Source organism: Chiloscyllium punctatum, chromosome 4, assembly GCF_047496795.1.
Source record: "Chiloscyllium punctatum isolate Juve2018m chromosome 4, sChiPun1.3, whole genome shotgun sequence".
NCBI classification, from domain to species: domain Eukaryota; kingdom Metazoa; phylum Chordata; class Chondrichthyes; order Orectolobiformes; family Hemiscylliidae; genus Chiloscyllium; species Chiloscyllium punctatum.
The window spans coordinates 78,062,016-78,084,608 of NC_092742.1; the positions used below are offsets into that span (position 1 = coordinate 78,062,016).

A 22,593-nucleotide genomic window follows, 5' to 3' on the forward strand; every position below is an offset into this window, starting at 1 on the left:
ACGATGTTGTCTCAGATATTAAAATCCCAATGAAAATGTTGTTAAATTACAAGGAGGCCTGTAACCAGAGATGACCTATGTCATAAAGTAGTAATCACTGTTGCTTTACCACAGACTAAATTTATGATCTTGCTTTAATTTTAAAGCATAGCATTTTGCACTGGAATGCACAAAGCGTACAGAATTCAAGAAAATTCTCAACAAAAGGTTTCAAATTTCTTTGAAGAGAAGCTTACACACCAAAATAAGACAACAATGTTTACAAATATTTTTATTACATTTGTGTAGCATGCAATGTGAAAAGTTTCTCCAAATTTCAATCAACCGATAAAACTTGACACAGGATAAAAATGAAATAAAAGCATTGCTAGAGACTCAGCAGGTCTGACAGCATATGTGGAGATAAAGCAGAGTTAATGTTTTGGGTCCAGTGACCCTTCTTCAGAACTGGAATATGATAAAAGGCAAACATCGGCTTATATGATTTGCAAAAGCTATATATAACTAAATTTAACAATTTGCTGTTAAGACTTTACAATTTCAAAAGCGCTGAGACTAAGTTTAATCATTTTTTTAAACTACAGTACAATTCAGTTTTTATACAGTACATACTACATACAGTACCTATGGACCTGCAGTCTAACAAGGCATTCACATAACATTTAGATATGTAAGCACTTGGAAATCACATGTTGAGTGATAGATCAGCGCCCTTGCCACATGGCAAAACTACATTTGGAACACAATCATAAGAATGTAAAGCTGAAACAAATCAGCCATTGCTACCACCTCACGCATCAGACAGTGGATATTGAATCCTGAAGCCCCAATGTCCCGAGGAGCAGTTGGCTCAAATGCTGTGATTTTTTAAAAAATGAACCATACAGATAACATCAAAGCCAGATGTATTTAATTACAGTTGTGTTCAACTCAACTCTACCAGTGTCTCGGTAGAGTGCAATCTAACTGCTGGAATCAAGAAATAGTTGCACGGTATTTTTCATTGCCAAGCAAACTGAAATTCAATATGACCCTAGCCAGGATAAGCTAACAATTCTGTTCACAATAACAGACTCTATCACACTTTCTTTTGCAAGAATTTTAGGTGCTGCACGTATCCACTCACCACAGGAAAAAAAAACCTTTATTCAATGCTGTCTGCTATTAAAGTAAATTCATGACAAAGTTCACAAGACAGAAAGGAGAATGCAAATATTGGAGAAACGCAAGAGAAGATCAATATGTGGAATTATTTACAAACACAAAAAAACAGGATTTTAAAAAACTCCTTAGGATTATTTATTTCCCTGGCAATTTGATACCATGAAATTCACAGCCAAAAACCAAGGTCAGAAGCATCCCAACCCCACACCAGGATGGTATCTGACACCCAATGTGATTTTCAAGTACGTGGCCTACTAGTTGACAGGTGACACATTCAGAATCCAATTAAGGATGTGGAGCAGCTTCCCCACATTGGGGGCCAATTGGAATATCTTCAGCAACCAAGATTAACCAAGCCCAACCATCAGAGGTAAACGCGGACAACGAAACTGGGATAAAGCTGGAGGTTTAGTCTGAAGAATCTTCAAAATGTTCAAATAAAAAACAGCCATGGCAGCCAGAATATCACTTTGCATCTACATGGGGGTGGCCTATAGCTGCAGCCAGGGGCCCTTGGTTAATTTGACTGTGAAGGAGATCCTATACCCTCTGCTCTGCCATGCCAGAGGGTAACCTCCATTCCTCATCTGGGATTTGACTGCAGAGGAGGGTGAGGGAGGGTGAGGGTGTGTGTGTGTGTGTGTACATATGAAGAGAATTAGCCTTAATAGGTCCTTTAATTGGTTTAAATGACTACTGCCACTTGAGGACAGTTAGCTATCTCACACCTGAAGCAAACTCTTGGAAAATGGCCTGAACATGCCAGCAAAATGGCACACTAGTCAGCTGCAGAGTTGCTGTGTCTAGTGCTGCTTCTGAACCGCATGATGCAACTCCCATTGACTTCAGTGTTTTTACATTTGACTTCAGATTATTTTTCAATAAACATTTAATGAAGCTACAGGTAATTCTTTCATAACACGATGGTAGTGTTCTTGTCTAACCCCGCATTATAGAAAAATCATGCTTTAGAAACAGCGCTTAAAGTGTTAGCAATGTAATCGTGTTACAGCTGCCATACTCTTTAAAAGGTTCATGCTTTAGAGACACAGTATCCGCAATTTGTCAATCATTTTACAGCAAATTTGCATTAACGAAACACACTTTTATAGCAGAACAACCTGTATCCAGATGATTCATAATTGTTTACCTGTAGCTAGAATCTATTTACTTGTCATTCAGTATGATTAGGGCTGATTCATTATCTTTTTTCTCCTCATAACCCCTTGGTATCTTTAAAATGTATCTGTCTCTTTATTGAATATATTCACTGACAGTTGTTACAAGCACTGTGATTGACCTTTTTCTAGGACAGGATCACAATCTTTGCATCATGCAATATCTTTCGGCACTGTCCCCTCTGCTCAGTAGAGACAGTAAAACTTGTGTATTTTCTTCAGGAATGCTGGCTTGCTGTATTTGAATTCAGGTGGTATAGCATCAGCATCTGGGCTTTATCAATGGCAAGCTAGGCAATAACTTTGATACGCTCCTTCACTCTAGATTCAATATCTTTTTATAATATCCAGAGCTTCCTTAGTGGCTCACAATGTTCCATCTCCCTAGCTATGCATTACATTTACCATTTGCTTTACATGGGCATCTTTTCCAATCGTACCAATGTACAAATATCCTAAAATCAAGTCTCTGTAATTACAAGTCATAATTTGTGAAATATAAATTCAATAAATATATTGCAATTAAAACAAATCAAACATGATCAGAATCCAACAAATCAAAGTGGAAATCCAGCAAATCAATATTTTAATGAGTTGGAAGGGATATTTTCTTTTAAGAGGTGCTGTGAACTCCCTCTGTAAATTTATAATCTGGAGTATTGCAAAAAGGTTGCAATATTTTCTAATACTGTACAAGAATCATGTCAGCAAATCTTGTGAACAGGGAACACTGAACTGCTTTTTCACTTTCTCCCCTCAGTCCACAACATCCATGTATTTCTTTTTCCTGTCTGTGTATGTGTAAGCAGGTTTTGTAAAGGAGTTAGAGTTTTAACTAATACAGTTATACAGTCTGTTCTTCTATAATGCAATAGTTGTGGTCTCATGTGACCTCATGTTATAGAAAATTGTGCAATAGAAATAATGGAGCCTATGGGAAAAACAGGATTGGGGCAGACCACCAAAAATATCAGTAAAGATTGAAACAGTTACCCTAAAACAAACGATAACACAGTTTAAGTAAATTTTAAAATCATATATTTTAATGAAATAATACAATAAATTTAACATTTTACCCTGAAAACCTAGAAGGGAACTTGAAAGGGTTTGTGAGTTTGCTGAGTTACTGTCTATATTAAGAGGGTCATCATCATTCTTTCAGTTCTGGGTGCAAGGTTACAATGAAAACAAAAATTTAGTCCAGAAGTGGACAGCTATGGTTCATTGTCCTCAGAGTGTTTCTGGGGGTTGGCTTAAAAAAAGCATCTAGTTTTTGCTGCTTTGCCATCTTTTTTATTTCACGAAGAAGCTGTACATAGGGTGCTAGATAAAACTAAATACTTTATGCTATCCTGCTGTGTTCTGCATTGTAGTCATTGTTTTCTAAGAGCTACAACTGCTTCTCAACTTCCCTCAGGATAGAAAACAAAAGAGAAGTGTAAAGCTCTCATGGTGCTGTATCCTGGACTTCTTCATCTTCATCTCAAGCTTCAACTTCCCCTACAGCAACAAACTGTGGAGAGGTCTTCACAATGTGACTTAAGGAGCTCTGCAACATCCTCAGTCTCCAGTTCTTCAAATTCAACTTGCTTTGCAAGAGAAACACAATGTTCTTTCATTGCTGGAGGCTACTAAAGGTTCAACAACTTTAAACTCATGAAGAAAATTCTGCCAAATTGCATCTAAGCAATCCTTATTGACATCACCCCAGGCCTCCACAATGATGTCATTTTTAATGTCAAAGCTCTTCCAAAATTGAAGAGCACTATCCTCATTATCCCTCTGCAATCAACTTCCTGAACATGTGCTTTAAATAATAAGTTTTAAATGCTGCTATTGCAGCCCAGCCCATGGTTTGAATGAGAGAGGTTGTGTTCAGGGTTAGAAGTAGCACTTCCTATTTGGTTTACAGCCCAAAATTGTTCAGCCTCCTGAGAACCAATCACTTAACTATTGGAAAGCAGATGTATCATTAATAACTGGTCACTTGTCCACAGACCAGCTACTTCTTGCTGCTGAATCTTCAATTCCCACCATCCCCCACCACAGCACCCCTCCCCCGATCAGCTCCTGCTTGTCTACATCTCCTCCTACTACTCCTTGAACCATCAGCTGTGTAAAATGTACTTACAATGAGTGTAATGTTTGCTTTCAAAAAAACATGCAATAACTTTTCAGCAATCTGAAACCAAAAGAGAAATGCTGGAAAATCTCAGCAGGTCTGGCAGCATCTGTAAGGAGAGCAAAGAGCTGATGTTTAGAGTTTAACTGACCCTTTGTCAAAGCTAAAAAAAGAGGAGAAATAGGGAGGTATTTATACTAGGCTGAGAGAAGGTCATGGGTCCAGAAGCAAAGGTAGCAATAAAGAGGTGATAATGACAGTGCATAGAGAGATTATAGGGAGATTAGGAGCTAGGAATGACCAAGGCTGATGCCATTGCTATGTGACAAAATATGTGGAGGATGGTGGGGATGGGTGAAGCAGAGGCAAAATGGAAAACAGGGGAGAAGGGTAGCAAAGGGGGGAGAGGAGAGGAAAAAGGTGATGAGAGTGGGGAGCAAGAGAAAGAGAGACAATCAAGAAATAAGAGGTACAGAACAGTGAAAAAAAATTTTTTAAATGAATAAAATAAATAAAATAAAATTACGGAGCAGAATAAAAACAGAGGGGTCGAGATGGGATAATCATCTGAAGTTGTTGAATTCAGTATTGAGACCAGCAGGCTGTAATGTGCCTAGTCAGAAGATGAGATGCTGTTCCTCCAGTTTGCATTGAGCTTCACTGGAACATTGCAGCAGGCCAAGGACAGACATGTGGGTATGGGAGCAGGATTGTGTGTTGAAGTGGCAAGCCACGGGAAGGTCCAGGACCTGATTGCGTACAGACTGAAGGTGCTCAGCAAAGAGATCACCCAGTCAGCGTTCTGTCTCTCTCCGATATAGAGGAGACCATATTGGGAGCAACAAATGCAATAGACCAAATTGAAAGAGGTCAAATTGAAACGCTGCTTAATCTGAAATGAGTGTTTGGGGTCTTGGATGGTGAGCATGGAAGAGGTAAAGGGGCAGGTGTTGCACCTTCTGCGATTGCATGGGAAGGTGCCGTGTGTGATAGGAGAGGTGTTAGGTGTGATGGGAAGGTGCCGTGTGTGATGGGAGAGATGTTAGGTGTGATGGGAAGGTGCCATGTGTGCTGGGAGAGGTGTTAGGTGTGATGGAGGAGTGAACTAGGTTGTCCCGGAGGGAACGATCTCTGAGGAATGCAGACAGGGGGAGGGAAGGGAAGATGTGTTTAGTGGAGGCGTCGTGTTCGAGTTGGTGAAAATGGCAGAGGATTATTCTTTGCATGTGAAGGCTGGTGGGGTGAAAGGCGAGAACAAGAGGAACCCTATCCTTGTTCTGGGAGGGGAGGGAGGGGGTGAGGGTCGTGGCGTGTGAAATGGACTGCATGCTGTCGAGAGCCCTGTCAACAACTGTAGGTGGGAAGCCAGGGTTGGAGAAGAAGGAGCACATATTAAGAGCACCACTTTGGAAAGTGGCCTCATCAGAACAAATGCGGCGGAGGCAAAGGAGGTGAGAGAAAGGGAAAGAGTCCTTACAGGATGTAGGGTGAGAAGAGCTGTAGTCCACCCTACACACAAATATATGTGTGTGTGTGTGTGTGTGTGTGTGTGTGTGTGTGTGTGTGTGTGTGGTTGAGAGTGTCTTGGAGAGAGTGTATATGTGTGAGAGTATAAACTATCTAAGTCTGTTAGAGGGTGCATGCCTGTGTGTGGGAGTGTGTGCGTGTCTGTAGGAGTGCATGCGTGTCTGGGGTGGGGGTTGAGAGTGTCTATGAGAGAGTGTATATGTGTCAGTGTGAGTGTGTGTCTGGGTGGGGGGTTGTGAGTGTCTGTGAGACAAAGTGTATATATATATGTGTGTGTGTGTGTGTGTGTGTGACAGAGAGAGAATGTAAAGGGGTCTATGTGAGACAGAGTGAGAGTGAGAGTGAGAGTGAGAGTGAGAGTGAGAGTGAGAGTGAGAGTGAGAGTGAGAGTGAATGTAAAAGGGTCTAAGTCTGTGAGAGAGTGCATGTGTGAGTATGGGAGTGTGTGTGTCTGTAGGAGTATGTGTGAGTGTCTGTATAGTGCAATGGTGGTGACCTGTAATGTGACATGAACCCAAGGTCCCAGTTGAGACCCTCCCAATGGGAACCAAACTTAGCTATCAGCCTCTGCTCATCCACTTTTCGCTGCTGCCTGTCCCAAAGTCTGCCTTGGAGGGTAGTCACCCAAAGGTCCGAGGTCAAATGTCCTGGACCGCTGAATGTCCTGGGCCACTTGATGAAGGAGTGACGACCCGTAAGCTACTGTTTCCAATTAAACCTTTTTGATTATAACCTAGTGTTGTGTGATTTTTAACTTTGTAAACCCCAATCCAACACCGGCATTGCCAAATCATGATAAATATTTGGATATTTGGTCTCAAGGATTATAGAGAAGAAATGAGAATACCACATAGAGACAGAAGATCAGCCACGATCATTTTGAATGGTGAGGAATCTCAAAAGAGCCAAATGGTCCAGAGTTTTATATTTCAATGTTTTAAAACACTAGACTAATGAAAACTAATTAAATTGGTAACATCAGAATGAGATAACGAAAATGAGAAAATTGCAAAGATAATTAAAGGCTTAATATAGATATAAAAGGGTCTTATCTATGACTGTTCGACTTAAAAATGTTTCTATTTATAAACACACTCCCATACAGGGGTGCAATTTTAAAGTATCCACATAGGATGGCACAGTGGCTCAGTGGTTAGCACTGCTGCCTCACAGCACTAGGGCTCAATTCCAGCCTCGGCGACTGTGTGGAGTTTGCACTTCCCAGTGTCTGGGTGGGTTTCCTCCCACAATCCAAGTATGTGCAGGTTAGGTGAATTGGCCATGCTAAATTGCCCAGAGTGTTGAGCAATGTGTGGGGTAGGTGCATTAGTCAGGGTAAATGTAGAGTATTCGGGTAGGAGAATGGGTCTGGATGGGATCCTCTTTGGAGGGTTGGTGTGGACTTATTGGGCCAAATAGCCTGTTTTAAAACTGCAGGGATTCTATAAACATTTCATGATCAGCTCTGGTCCATTGTCCTGAATTGTGTTCTGACGTGCGAACAGACTCCAGAACGTATCTATTTGCAACCTGGGGACTACCTATTTTACTTTAGAAATGTAGTTGAATACATTTAATGAGCATTTAGATTAGTCATCTGTCACCAAGAAAAGTAAACAAACCAATGATTTGGCCTAACTCCAGGAAAATTGTGCTGCATATATTTGTTTATTCAATGGATCTTGCGACCTGGAATCATGTTCTGTTAATATCAATATGCTTTATCTTATTTAGAGAACTGAAGTTTGAATAAGTGAAACTATGTTCTTGTCCATATTGTCTTATTGATATTGACTGAACTGGATAATTCATATTTTAAATAGACGACATAGTTCATTGAAATCTGTCTGACATTTAATTTAAAATTTATTGCCAGATGCTATTGGAGTACTCAAAAAAAGTAAATTCAGCCCTCCAATGAATACTGCAGTATCACAACTAATATGAAAGATCTTGGCAGTTGGATTATAATGAGATATAATGCATAACTTATTATGGAATTTTTTTCCCCAAAAATGCTAAACACAAAGATTATTGAGAACATCTTGATTACATGAGGAGATTGCTGATCACTAATAGGCACAGGAGGAATCCACAAACATTAACGTGAACATTCCTCCCATTTCTTACTCATAAACTGGAGATTCACTAAAAGGTTCTCCTGTATATAGTCTGAGAGAGATTGAAAGGGTTAATATATATTTGAGTAGTATGCAGCACCTACCATAATGATGTCAGGGATTTGGGGAGAGTAAATAAGCAGCATGTAGGAGATAGACTTAAGACCATAAGACATAGGAGTGGAAGTAAGGCCATTTAGCCCATCGGGTCCACTCACTATATGATCATGGCTGATGGGCATTTCAACTCCACTTACCCGCACTCTCCCCGTAGCCCTTAATTCCTTGTGACAGCAAGAATATATCAATCTCTGCCTTGAAGACATTTAGCGTCCCGGCCTCCACTGCACTCCGCGGCAATGAATTCCACAGGCCCACCACTCTCTGGCTGAAGAAATGTCTCCACATTTCTGTTCTGAATTTACCCCCTCTAATTTTAAGGCTGTGCCCACGGGTTCTAGTCTCCCCGCCTAACGGAAACAATTTCTTAGCGTCCACCCTTTCCAAGCCATGTATTATCTTGTAAGTTTCTATTAGATCTCCCCTTCATCTTCTAAACTCCAATAAGTACAATCCCAGGATCCTCAGCCGTTCCTCGTATGTTAGACCTACCATTCCAGGGATCATCCGTGTGAATCTCCACTGGACACGCACCAATGCCAGTATGTCCCTCCTGAGGTGTGGGGCCCAAAACTGGGCACAGTACTCTAAATGGGGCCTAACCAGAGCTTTATAAAGTCTCAGTAGCACATCGCTGCTTTTATATTCCAACCCTCTTGAGATAAATGACAACATTGCATTCGCTTTCTTAATCACGGATTCAACCTGAATGTTTACCCTTAGAGAATCCTTGACTAGCACTCCCAGATCCCTTTGTACTTTGGCTTTATGAATTTTCTCACCGTTAAGAAAGTAGTCCATGTTTGTATTCTTTTTTCCAAAGTGCAAGACCTCGCATTTGCTCACATTGAACTTCATCAGCCATTTCCTGGACCACTCTCCCACTTTCGTGGCTAGTTGGTGTTCGAAACGAGATGACCAGCTATCCTTAGTAGCCACACACGCAGATAACAAGCAACATGAATTCGACTGGGACAACACTACTATTATAGGACAAGCCAAACAGAGAACAGCCAGGGAATTCCTAGAGGCATGTCACTCATCCACAGATTCAATCAAGAAGCACATCGACCTGGACCCAATATACCGGCCACTGCCGTGGACAGCTGGAACTGACAACTGGAAGCGGCAGATTCAAATCACTATAAATGCCGGAGGAAACATCACAGAAGCGCTTCACAGGAGGCTCCCAAGCACTGAGGATATCACCTAGACAGGGGACGAAACATCTGCAACACAAATTCCCAGCTCGGCGAACAGAACCAGAACAACGAGCACCCGAGCTACAAATCTTCTCACAGACTTTGAAAGCTTACCTTCATATTTGATCCTCTCCTTCCTTATTTGTCTCTTTGTTATCCTCTGTTTGTTTTTGTAGCCTTCCCAATCTTCTGATTTCCCAGTGCTCTTGGCTACTTTATAGGATCTTTCTTTTTCTTCGATACATTTCCTGACTTGCTTTGTCAGCCATGACTGTCTAATCCCTCCCCGGATAATCTTTCTTTTCTTGGGGATGAACCTCTGTACTGTGTCCTCAATTATACCCACAAACTCCTGCCATTTTTGCTCTACTGCCTTCCCCGCTAGGCTCTGCTTCCAGTAGATTTTCGTCAGTTCCTCTCTCATGCCCTCATAATTACCTTTGTTTAACTATAACACCATTACATCCGATTTTGCCTACTCTCTTTCAAACTGCAGACTGAACTCTACCATATTATGATCGCTGCTTCCTAAGTGTTCCCTTACTTTAAGATCTTTTATAAAGTCTGGTTCATTACATAACACTAAGTCCAAAATAGCCTGCTCCCTTGTGGGCTCCATGACAAGCTGTTCCAAAAAGCCATCCTGTAAGCATACCAAGAATTCCCTTTCTTTGGATCCACTGGCAACATTATTTGGACTTGGGCTAGTTTGCTCCTAACAGCCTCTTTAGTAATGTATGTCACATCCATTTAACCTGCAAGAAATTCTAGGTAGACCAGAAAGATAGACAGCCTCATTCACTCCACGCCATTTCAAACTAAAAATAACTCACATACAACCTGCAGTGGGGGGTGGGGGGGCTCTGCCACAATATAGTGAACAGTGATGACCAGCAGTATTTCTAAATAGTGCCAACTGAGAGAAACTAGAATTTAGATCTTCAAGTAAAAAGTATATTGGAATCCCAAAAAACTTCAAGAAGGACAGATACTGCAGATAATTGACAATAGCGAATCCCATAAACTGTGGCAACGCTTAACACAGAATAATATCTCAGGGAATGGTACAGAAAGCATTTCAAATATGACACAGACATGCAGGAATTGCAGAAATCTACAGACCCAAACCTGAGATCTGCTAAATCTGCAGAAGCAGCCCTATTCTTTGTTGAGCCAGTGAGCTAAAATAAAGCATTGTTCGAGTTAAAACCAAAAACTCTTGTACGAAAGATAAAACCTTAAACCCATGCAGTAATACTGGCTGAAAGGACAGTAATTCTTTTTAAAAGAATTGCAGCTTTAATTGGGTATTGCTACAACAGCACATAGCTTTCCAGTCCTGTCTCATAGTCTATGAGGATCTGGAGGAAAAAAAAGTGCATATTCCGGAACAGAGAGAAATTGTTAACCAAGTGTTATGGCCATGGGCTGGAACACCAAAATACACTGGACATCTTTAACTCTTAACAATCACCCAGACTTATTCACTAAGAATCATTAAGTAACAGTGAATGTTAAATAAGCAAAACACATTTTACTTGGAATGATTATACAACACTGCCATTAAAATGTTTAAAATTTGAAAATAATTATATTTACAATTGGTCAACAGCAACACTCATGAAGCTTCTATAGCTTTTAATTTTAATATATTAAATTTAGTTTGCAGTTTAATTCCCACTGCCTGCTGCTGCTTTTAAGGGGCAATCCCAACTACTCCAGCATCATGGGGAATTTGGTAGGTGGTCTCACATTCTCTGCACTGTGTCAAGTTCTCTGTACCTAGTTGCAATGGAGGCTCTGGGAAGTGGCCATCTTGAAAGGCTGGCTCATTAAAAAAAGGGTCAGGCAGGAAAGAGGGTTGTTTTTCTTACTCCAATTTTCTTATGCCATTTGTCAGAACAATTCTGATATTAATCAAAAGTTCTGAGCCATTAAATCTGGAGCCCAAGAGGTGAGGCAAAAGTCATTGCCTTTGACCAGCTGTGGCTTCAAGGAGCCCTCGCAAAATTGAAGTCAATGGGAACCAAGGGGAAAACTTTCTTCTATTTGGAGTCATATCTGGCATAAGTGAAGATGGTTTTGCTTGTTGAAGGTAAATCAGCTCCATTCCAGGGCACTGCTGCAGAGAGCTCTTCAGTATAATGTTGTTGGCCCAACTATTTTAAATTGCTTCATTAATGGCCTTCTCTCCATCATAAAGCCAGAACTGGAGATGCTTACAGATGATTAGTATCCCACACAATTAACAATGCCCCAAATATTGAAGCAGTTCATTCTCACATGCATCAAAATCTCAACATTTAGGGTTGGGCCGAAAAGTGGCAAGTAATCCTGAATTTAGACATGTACCACACAATGTAGTAAATATAGAATCTAACCATTTTCCCTGCAGATTAAAGTATTGCTGAATCTCACCATACAGTTGGAAGAGCAGGTTCAAGGCTTGAAACTTTGAAGTAACTCACCTCCTGACTCTCCAAAGCTTGTCCATCATCTACAAAGAGAGAGTCAGGAGTTTGATGGAATATTCTCCAATTGATTGGATGACTGCAGTTCCAATAGTACTCATGAAGCTCAATGTTCTCTGGGATAAAGCAGCCTACTTGATCAATACTTCATCTACTCCCTGAAATATTCACTCCCTCCATCACCAAAACCCAGTAGCAACAATGTGCACCATAAATAAATGCACTGCTGCCAATCATCCTGCAACAGCACCTTACAAATCTGCAAGTTATTTTCAATACCTTCAAAGGACAAGGGAAGAAGATGCAATAGGAATACTACCATCTACAAGACCTCCTCCAAGTCACAAACCTCTCTGACATAGCAACATATTGTTGTTCCTTCACTGTTGCTGAGTAAAAATACATTTTTTCCCTTTTCAATTGTGGGTGCCCCTACACCAGATGGACAATAGCAGTTCAAGAAAGCAGCTGACCACCATCCTTTAAAGGGCAATTATGGATGGGCATTAAATTAGAGTTGATGTTTCAGGTGAAGGCAAAAGTGCCAGAGATGGGTCGGACCCGGTTGAGAGCCCGGTTGACAATGGTGCTGGGGAATCCTCAGTTGAGGAAGAAGGTGGACATTTAGGAAGCCCCCTTATCAACATCAGCCTCATCAGAATGGGTGCAATGGAGACAGAGGAACTGGGAGACTGGATTGGAGTTGTTACAGGAAGCAGGGTGCAAAGATGTATGGTGCAGGTAACTGTGGGAGTTGGTGGATATTGGTGGCCTGTTTATCCTCAAAAATAGAAACAGAGATGTTGAGGAAGGGAAGGGAGAGGTCAGAGATAGACCAGGTGAAAGTGAGGGCGGGATGGAAATTGGAAGCGAAATTGATGAACTTTTCCAATTCTAAACAAGAGAGGAAAGCAACACCAATGATGTCATGGATATATCAGAGAAAGATTTGAGGATGGAGGCCTGAATACAAGTGGAACAAAGAATGTTCCATGTACCCCTTGAAGAGACAGGCATAAGCCCCATGCAGGTACCCATGGCTACAGCTCTGACCTGAAAAAAAAGGTGTTAAAGGAGAAAGTGTTGAGAGTTCAGGCCTTTGCTCCAGGAAGATGCAGAGAGCCCGGAGACTATCCTGGTCTCATATCTGGTCTCATCCTTCAATACATCAATCTGTTCCCTGGCCAGCATCTGTCTCAGACTTTCTACAATGCTCCAGCAAAGCTCAGCATAAGCCAGCAAACAATATCTCATTTTTCACTTGGGGACCTACAGCCCTTTGGACTCAATATGGAGTTCAATAATTTTCGAACCTGAACTCTCCCATGTCTAAGCCTCCAACCCCACATATCAGGCCTTCTTATCACAGTCTGCCATTACACACTACCTATTTGTCACTACCAGTTTCCATTAACAGTTATTCATTCTCCTAACCAGATTGTTATCCACTCCTTTGTCTGTCTAACTGTTCTACTCTCTCTTTGGGCTCTATCCTAACTATTGTTTATTCCGACCTCATCCCCCCACCCTATCTTCCACATATTAACCAACACTTTCTGAGCAACCATCTGAAATTTCTTTTCAGATGCTGCCAGACCTGCTGAGCTGTTCCAGCAACTTCTGTTTCTGTTTCCGATTTACAGCACCTGTCGTTGTTCTGGGCTTAAAGGGCAATACATGCTGGCTTTAGCTAACAGTTGCATCTTACGAAAGCCTAAATGTCTGCATAACACAAAGGCAAGTTACAGACATTAGAATGGCAAATAAATGGATATTTGACACAGATGAATACATGCCACCTGAGAACTACACTACAAAAAGACTCTTCATAAATTGCATACTGTTTGATGTGGTTATCACATTAATTACATGAAGATAAATTCAGCCTAGAAAGGATGATGCATTTTCATGCTCTGTTTTCATCAGGGCGAAGCAGTATTTGTCTACACAGCTTTGCTAAGCTTGAAAGTATAAATGTAAATTTAAACAACTAATCCACCTCAAGAACAAATCACAAGTAACCCCCTGCTTGCTATACTCATGGCATAGTCATAGTATGAATCTATCATAAATTTTTTTTTGGAAAGGAGCCTTACATTGTGCACAGTTTGAGCTATTTAATGTCGTGCAGATATTTAGCAGTTGTATCGTGCACATTGAGATATAATTTGAATAGAGGACATGGTAATTATGAGGACATGGTAATTATGAGGAAATAGGATGTAGAACGTGTGACCAGTAGCTTGCAGCATGTAGCGTGAGGAAATTGCAATTACATTTTCTTATAATAACAATAGTTGCTGCATCTTTATAGTAAATATGTCTGCTGAGGAATCTCATAATATATCTTCAAACAAAGTGAAGCTATGTTTAGGTTTAGTCTTGGTGTGAGACCAATTACTTTATGCAAGTTTATCATAGAAACACAAAACTGGTGAAAGCAAAAAGGGGAATATGAATTATAACACAAAGGAAACACACGAAATTGACAGTATTGAACTTGAATTACAGCACCATCGGAAGCAAAAAACAAAATAGCTTCCAAATATATGCAATACAAATGTCCATGGTAGATGTTGAGAGTAATTTAATTATTCTTGCTGTGAAGCACACTTAACTACATATGCACAACTGCATTCTCAAGTTTCCAAAAGAGCTGATGCATTTGATATAAACAGGTTCTCTCAAGTTACATTTTCTTGACATCTGTTCATGTCCTAGTCCAAGCAGTCAAGCTTGTACTACTAATTGTTTCAGCATCATGGATGGATGCCATAGCATGATAGTCAAAACATAGACAACAGACCAGTCTAACACAAAGCAACCATCTTCACTTTAAAAGTCACAGTGAAGTAGGTGAAACAGTGCAAAATATACAGTTACATTAACCAAATGTTATACACATTTGTTGGAAATAGCTATTATTTGCTGTGGTTAGGTAGACTAACAAATCTCTTGATATGTGTTGCTGGAAAAGCGCAGGTCAGGCAGCATCAACGGAAGAGGAGAATCGACGTTTCGGGCATTAGCCCTTCCTGAAGAAGGGCCTATGCCCGAAACGTCGATTCTCCTGTTCCTTTGATGCTGCCTGACCTGCTGCGCTTTTCCAGCAACACATTTTTAAGCTCGATCTCCAGCATCTGCAGTCCTCGCTTTCTCCAAATCTCTTGATATGTAGATTTTAATTTCTCTAACAATGTAGGAAAAAATTTACAACTGACAGTTGGTTCCCCTACACAATGAGATCCGTAAGTTACATTCTTTTGTTTTTATCTATTGTAATAAAGAACCTTTGGCAACTAAATTCATGATTACCTTATTAATCATATTTTCAATTTGTGCTCTTGCATATTCATCACCAGATGAGTGAGTCAGATACCTTCTGAAATAAATTCCCAATTTGTTTTTTTAAATGGATAGCCTGGCCTCACTTACCTGATAATTCTGGGTTTGTATACTGGACAATGAGCTGGTAATCATTGGGAAATCATCATCCAAATTGAAAACTTGCAGTTTGGCATCTATGTCAGCCAACTGTTGTTGATCCATGGGTTCTGGAGTGTATCCTTCTCTTTCTACCACAGATAATGCCCAGGGAACTGAAGTGTCCTACAGACAAATAAAATACAAAGCATCAATGTAAACTTTTCAGTAAGATGAGAACTCACTTGTACAACTGAAAACCAGAATTTAATAAAAATCAGATAGCAAAAAAATGTATTGTACACAGCACTGATAGTGAAAGAAACTTAACAAAAAAAAAGGAAAGCAGAAAACAGAAACTGCTGGATAAATTCAGGAGGTCTGGCAACATCTGTGGAGAGAAAGCAGAGTTAACTTTTCAAGTTCAATGACTCTTCGTCAGTATAGAAGTAGGAAAGTAGATATGATTATAATTAAATCACAAGGTAGGGATCAACTAATTAATAGACAAGAGTATTCAGTGGGCAGCAATGACAATATCTCAAAATTATTTTCATGGCTAAAAGAAAAATACTGGCTTAATTATAATTTGTGACTGCTAGTAAGATTCAGCTGTTCCACAAGTATTACATTTCTTAACTGTTATAGATAAGGTGCTTTTGTTAAAACTGCAATGGAAATTCAATATTCAAAGGATTGAGAAAATCATAAAATCTAGAAATAGAAGTGCCAGTAAATGTTTCAAGTAATAGATACATTTAGAGCACATCTTTATTATTGCAGATGTTTAAAGCACAATGAACACATGCAATTCTGTGGCATGAACTCAACAGTAATGATAGACATCCCTGCTACAAACACAAATGTTCTACTATTGCCCATTGTCTGCTCTCCATGAACCAGCACAATAAATTGAGATATGACATTTTCCATAATGCATCTCATCTGCTGCCAAGTCAACTAATTTTATCTGTCTATTTCCATTAAAAGAAATGGAGCAGTATTGAAGGAATTTCAAATAGTATAAAATGAAATCAATATTATATGACATTCAAATCTCATTTCATAGCTATCAGATAATGTAAAAGTAAACTTCCCAAAATCCTCACATGCCAAGAGAGTTACACCACCTCCAGACAGTCAGGAGATGCCCGTCTCTCATAGCCCAACTTCCTTCCTCCTGAAACCTGCTGCTGCCTGAAGCACTGCAAGCATAAGTACAAGTTTAATCCTGCTTTTAAGGCAGTTTATGTCACACATCTGGCTGTGACTATATAATTAACTTGAAATTAAATGTTTATCAACTTGTTACTTGATATTTTAAATAATGAATTTTTTTGGCTACATTATTTTTTATAAAATGTTCATCAGTTACTAAATCTTAAATGAGAAGAACCAGACACAGTGGTGGGTGAAAGAAATTTTAGATGAAAGGGCTAATTGATTTAAACTTCTGCTCCACTACAAGCCAGCTTGTAAATTTTCATCAGGAAATGGTTAGTGGTTTATAACTGTTACATTAGTAGGATCCAAGAGGAAGAGGTTCATAAGGAGAACAGAACTCACCTGAAATATCAGTTTTGTGAAACAGTCGTCCTGCTCCCCCCCCCCCCCCCCCCCCCCCCCCCCCCCCTCAGTAGAAGCAAAATGCTCAAAGACACAGTGTAGTTTTACCTTCTTCATCTTTATTCCGGATATAGAGGGAGAGAGAACGATCGTCCATGTGCACAGAGACATGAGTTCACTGTCTTCTCTCGAATTACAGCTTCTCAATGAACTACATATTCATTTTACAGGGAGGAGCATCCAGATAAGGTGACATACATATTGATTGGGTGACCGTTACAATCAGCGAGAGTCAATAGGTAAAGATTAAGCCATCTGCTGTTACACAATGATTAACTGACTTCACATGATGAATACTTTTCACTTTGTTAACTGATGTTACATACTGAATGCTCCTCATCTTGTTAAATGGCTCTACATAATGAATTCTTTCCATTAACCCATTACCCTTGCCTGCAGCACCCCATTGTTAACTGTAAGTTCTTATCTGATCTGAGTCATGCTCAACTGAACCTTTTTTCAAAAAGCGCAGAACTTAACTCTTCCCCTGCCTGCTCATACCCTATACACAACTTCATTCCCTCCTTTTATCATTTCATGATAACCACCTAGATGGCACTACCAGCTTTCATAAGACTCTGACAGCCAATATTTAAGCCAGTTATTGACACACAGCATAAAATGATTTTACAAGTCTATTACATTAATTGGATTTTGAAGAATCTTCCCATGTGGAAACAAAATTCACCAGTAGAGTTATTAAATCCACAGCCCTTAGTGACCCTTAGTGACGAGACTTTCATCCTTCTGGAGATGCTTCAGATGGAGGATACCAGTGCATCCGAGTGTGCAGTGCAGCAGCAGGCTAGGTGAATGAAGCATTCTTTGCTGATACTGCTCCCGCTCTGTTGTTTAATGTAACAAAGCCAACTGGCCATTTCGATGTTAGTTTGATCAGTGAACCTTCATATCCCTTAAATGATCGAAAGACAAGGTAAATCTCATGTGGTTTAATGTCCATAGGAAGGCCACTGACAAAAAGCATACAGACCTCTTCTTCGCTTGTTAGATTCTTCACTTTTTGTGCTCATGACTGGGGATCTGATTGAATCCATTGGATCAGGTTGTGGAGGGTGGGCAGTGGTCCGAAGGCATGCTTTACTTGTGAATGGAGAAACTCTTGACACCATGTTAGCTGCTGAAAGTATTTTTGCATTTCCTCTCTAAAAACTACTATTTGAAACTGATATTACAGTGAGACTGGAAGTTATTTTTTTTACAGTGAGCTACACTTTTGTTACATCTAAACAAACAATATACTTAGATTATACACTTTTTAAAAACTGAGTAGTTGTGACATACTGCCATTTCTCAGTGCGAATACAACTTGTTGTACAATTCAGCCCTTTCCTCTTGATCCCCAAACTAAAATCAGTGCAGGCAGTACCTATTAAATACCAGCTATTGGTTCCTTATCCCAACTGCTTCTCTTTGACCCAAAATTCATAGCGTATCCATTACCAAGACGATGTTCAACTTCACAATATTACTTCCTTGCACCCCCACCACAATCAAAATCTTTCAAATGATTCGTTAAAATTTCTCTGCCCACATTTTCAACCGGTTATCCTACATCCTTCTATGACTCCTTGTTCTCTATTAGATGAAGAAACAACGATTGGATTTCATAAATAAATCACTTTATGAAATTGATTCATATATGTTGTTAGTTTTAGCCAATCTGATGATTCTATACTATAATCTTGCAGATTGGAATTTGGTCTCTTGTGCGTCCTCTTTTCTTTCCAATTCTGACACTCAAGAATCTCACAGCTTTAAAAGCTTTGGAAATAGAACCAGTCTGACTAAAGATTGGAATACAGACAGACTTTAACCTCACACCTTTAATGCATTGTCTGAGCTGATATGTCACCATTTTTTATAAAACCTTAAATTATCTCAGGAAATGTGACTTGGAAGTTGTTCTGAGATTTGCATATTAATGAATTGATACCTTCATCCCGTTCTAAAAGATGAAAGACTTAACACCAATCTAGGTATGTTCAATAAACCATATTAATTGCATGACACTGTATAAATTCTGTGTCTTATGATCCTGTCCCACTTGTTATCTGATGAAGGAGCAGTACTCCAAAAGCTAGTATAGAGGAACCTCAATTATCCGAAGGATATGTGTGGGCAATATTTCGCTCAGTTAATCAAATTCCGGATAATCGAATACCAGATAACAGTTTAGCCGAGCGTCGGGACCTTGCGATCTTGCTGGATAATCTAATATTCAAATAATCAAATGCCAGGTAATCAAGGTTCCTCTGTACTTCCAAATATACCTGTTGGACCATAACCTGGTTTTGTGTGATTTTTACCTTTAAAAGACTCACTTAAATGTTTATTTTTAGTCATGTGTTCAATCATATCTCCAGTCTTCCATATCCCACATAGCATTATGGGCAATTCTCTGCAACTTTAAAAGTTTTAAGTATTACTGTTGATAAAATTGTTATTAACACAATAAACAAAAAATAAACTGAAGACATCTGTTCAAATGAAGCCAGTTAAATGAGCTGGATTTGTGAGTCCAGTGGAAAGGCTAAAACATAAGTCAGGGGCACCATGCATCATCTATGGTTTACGCCATAATTGTCAAATATGTATTAACAATCACTTGACATAGTTGTCTCTGTTGTAAACCATCAAGCTAAGAAGGTGCACAATTCATTGGCTTGTTTTCTCTGAATCCTCTTCTTGGGCCAGGTTAGCTTTTCATTTCTGCTCACCTCTTCCAGTGCTTTTCCAGGCAATCAGCCTCCAGAGGTCACAGCTGACAGTGATAGCCTCCCACCTGTCAGCATCAATGTACATCATCTTCCTATCTCACTTGTAGATGTCCTAATAGCAGATATATTGTTAGCGTGGCAGTGAGTGTATGCTGATGGAATTAGCATGCTCCAGGACTTCTGAGATGGTGACGTTGTCATGCAAATGGATGGTCAGAATATGGGACAGCTATGGTGAAAACTCTTTGGGAAATATGCTGCTCATGTCTCATCACTGTTAAGTTGATTATAAGCTTGGTAGACTCGCAGTTTGGTGACTGAGGTCAAGTTATTGTTATTCCATTGCTCTTAATCAACTGGGACATAATAGCTCCACAACATCTGTACTGATTTCATATTGCTGATGATTGTGGAGCCTAGAGACGTCAACTCCAACAACTCAATGCTGTAAAGCAACTCTTTGATAAGGACTTGGTGCTGCTTGTCTTGGATCTCACACTGGCAAGGCTGAACGGTTGTCAGCACTGGTATGGAAATAGACATCCTCTGTCACCAACTTGAAGGTATATGATGAAATAGAAAGAATAGAAAATCATTATTGCCTGTTCCAACCTTATTCATCACATTATCATATTGAGTAGCTTTGGTAGTTAGACAATTTTCTTTAACTAAGAACTTTCTCCGTTCATATCTTCAAATTCCTTGGTGAAACAGGTGGGAAGTCAAGATAAAGTGCTTTTCTTTGTTGAATGTATTTCCTTTGCAGCTGCTAGACTGAAGACCATTTCATTTGTCGATCTTCCACCTTTGATATGACACTGATATGCTGAACCACGTATTCACCCTGCATCTGCAGTCTGACAAGTGCAACACAAAAATATTTTCCCGATGAAGCTTAGCACGGAGATGTTTTGATGGTTGTCTCTATCATGACTGTTATCTTCATTTCTGTACAGGATTGCAAGAGGCATTTCTTGGTGCACTGACACCTCCAGCAAAGACCAAAAGGTTTGTGCGATGCTGCAGGACTGCTGTTTTCCCATGCTTTTTGAGCTTAATCACAGTAGAATCAGTAGAATCTGGAACTTTGCTCATGGCAAGTGAGGCAACAGCTTAGCTAAGCTTCTCTACTGTGGGTTCAATGTCTAGCTCTACCATAACAGGTAGGCCTTCTATGGTGTCTAGACCTTTCTCAGTGACTATGATTTCGCTAGAGTATTACAGTGTTCCACCCATCTCTGTTTATTAAGGTCATGTGACAGCTTCAATGAAAAAACCAAGACGGGGACGTTATCTTTGTTAATACAGTAGATCCATTCCTTTTGATAACTTCATACATGACCCTGACAATCCATGTGCTGAAGCAGCAACATTAAGAGATAGACCATCTCGTAGTCTGTTGAACTTTACGTCTGTTACGATCAATTAGTAGACCCAAAATAGTTAAGCTTCCAGATTGCTCCCATTCTTTACTCAACGGGCCCTTTAATTGGTTGAAACAAGCACCATTTACAAACTATTCTTTTGCTTCTGGATGTCTTTCTCCTAGACCAAATGAATTCATGGTTTGAAAAAAAAAAGCCAATTTAAACAGACTTCCTTGATCATCTAAACATGAGAAGAAATAAAAACACAGCATGCATATACACAGATGAGGCATAATAATCAAATTCAAATAAGTTAAAAAAAACGATACACCACTCAGTCTCTGACTTTTTCATGAGGAACAGAATGTTGCAACTATCACACTGGATGATACGAATAGCAATGACATTGATAGTTCAACAGTTAAATTTAATATTGGCTTTGCAGGTTGACTGGAATTCTTTTATCTTATTTCCATTTTACTGATAGCTGGCCGGTGACACTCACTGAGAGTGTGTATTTACCCTTTATTTACATACAGTGCAGGGAATTTTGTCGAAGCCTCCCCGAGAGCTTCAGTGGGTAAGGGAGGACTCCCTCCTGGAATCTACTCAACCTTCACTGGTTCTTTCCCTGAGGTCATTCAATTGCCTGGAATAAAATTCTTACAAGCAGTCCATTAAAGGTTTAACACATTTATTTAAACATTTATTACAGAGTCACAGTTACAGAGGAACAAGACACCAAGCCCTAGTCTAAGTAGAGGTTCTAAAACCTCAGCAGAGGTAATGGTACCAGCACTTACCAACCTCGTGCTCTCTCAGACTACTCTGAAAATGGCACTCACAATTTTTGGTATTTATATAGTTTTTTTGCCCACTAAACATGTCAATCAAACTCATGCTGATGAACATGATGTTCTCCCCACATTCCTGCTGTGCTTGTGATGAACTTGTTAGTCTTTTGATCACATTACTAGAATAGCGATGACGAAACTGCCCTTGTACTGACTCGGGTGATGACATTAAGTGTTGATATCCTGTAAAGTTACTCATTACTTCATGTCCTTGTTTAAACCTGATTACTGACTCTTTTTATGTCTTAAACCCAATCCTTATTGTTTTCCACCTCACAATCTTCAAACCCCTATTGTCTTTCCTCGTAGGTACTTGAAGTGATCTGTCAAAGGCATTTGTTCCTCCTTACTGACGAATTAAGTTTCATAGCTGCCTAAATTTGTTCATGTACAGAGCAGGACTTTCTGCTTTTCCCAGCAAAGTTATCTTACTCAATACTTTTTCCTTTTGCTTTATTTCTAACATTCTTTGGGTTCTTTAATTTTATGCTTTCCCTTTGTGTCCTGTCTTAGTTTAACAGTTGTTCTGAAAGTTCACAGTAGACTACAGCACACAGGAACATGTCACTATACACTCAGGACAGGGATAAGTCAGTTTTTAAACCCCATTATTAAAATATCTCTGAAAAGGTACAATACAAACATTTCTGCAGAAGACAGCTTCCTGCTGATATGGCAAGG

At 39.7% G+C, this 22,593-nt stretch overlaps 1 protein-coding gene across 3 annotated transcripts in view; it reads right to left on the minus strand.

Moving 5' to 3' along the window:
- fsip1 (fibrous sheath interacting protein 1) overlaps positions 1–22,593 on the minus strand; it is a 416,185-nt gene that overhangs the window by 324,153 nt on the left and 69,439 nt on the right. For all 3 annotated transcript variants that reach the window (XM_072569083.1, XM_072569085.1, XM_072569084.1), the window contains one exon: positions 15,340–15,513. In XM_072569083.1, the coding sequence (XP_072425184.1) occupies positions 15,340–15,513 (174 nt within the window). The remainder of the gene's footprint in view (positions 1–15,339; positions 15,514–22,593) is intronic.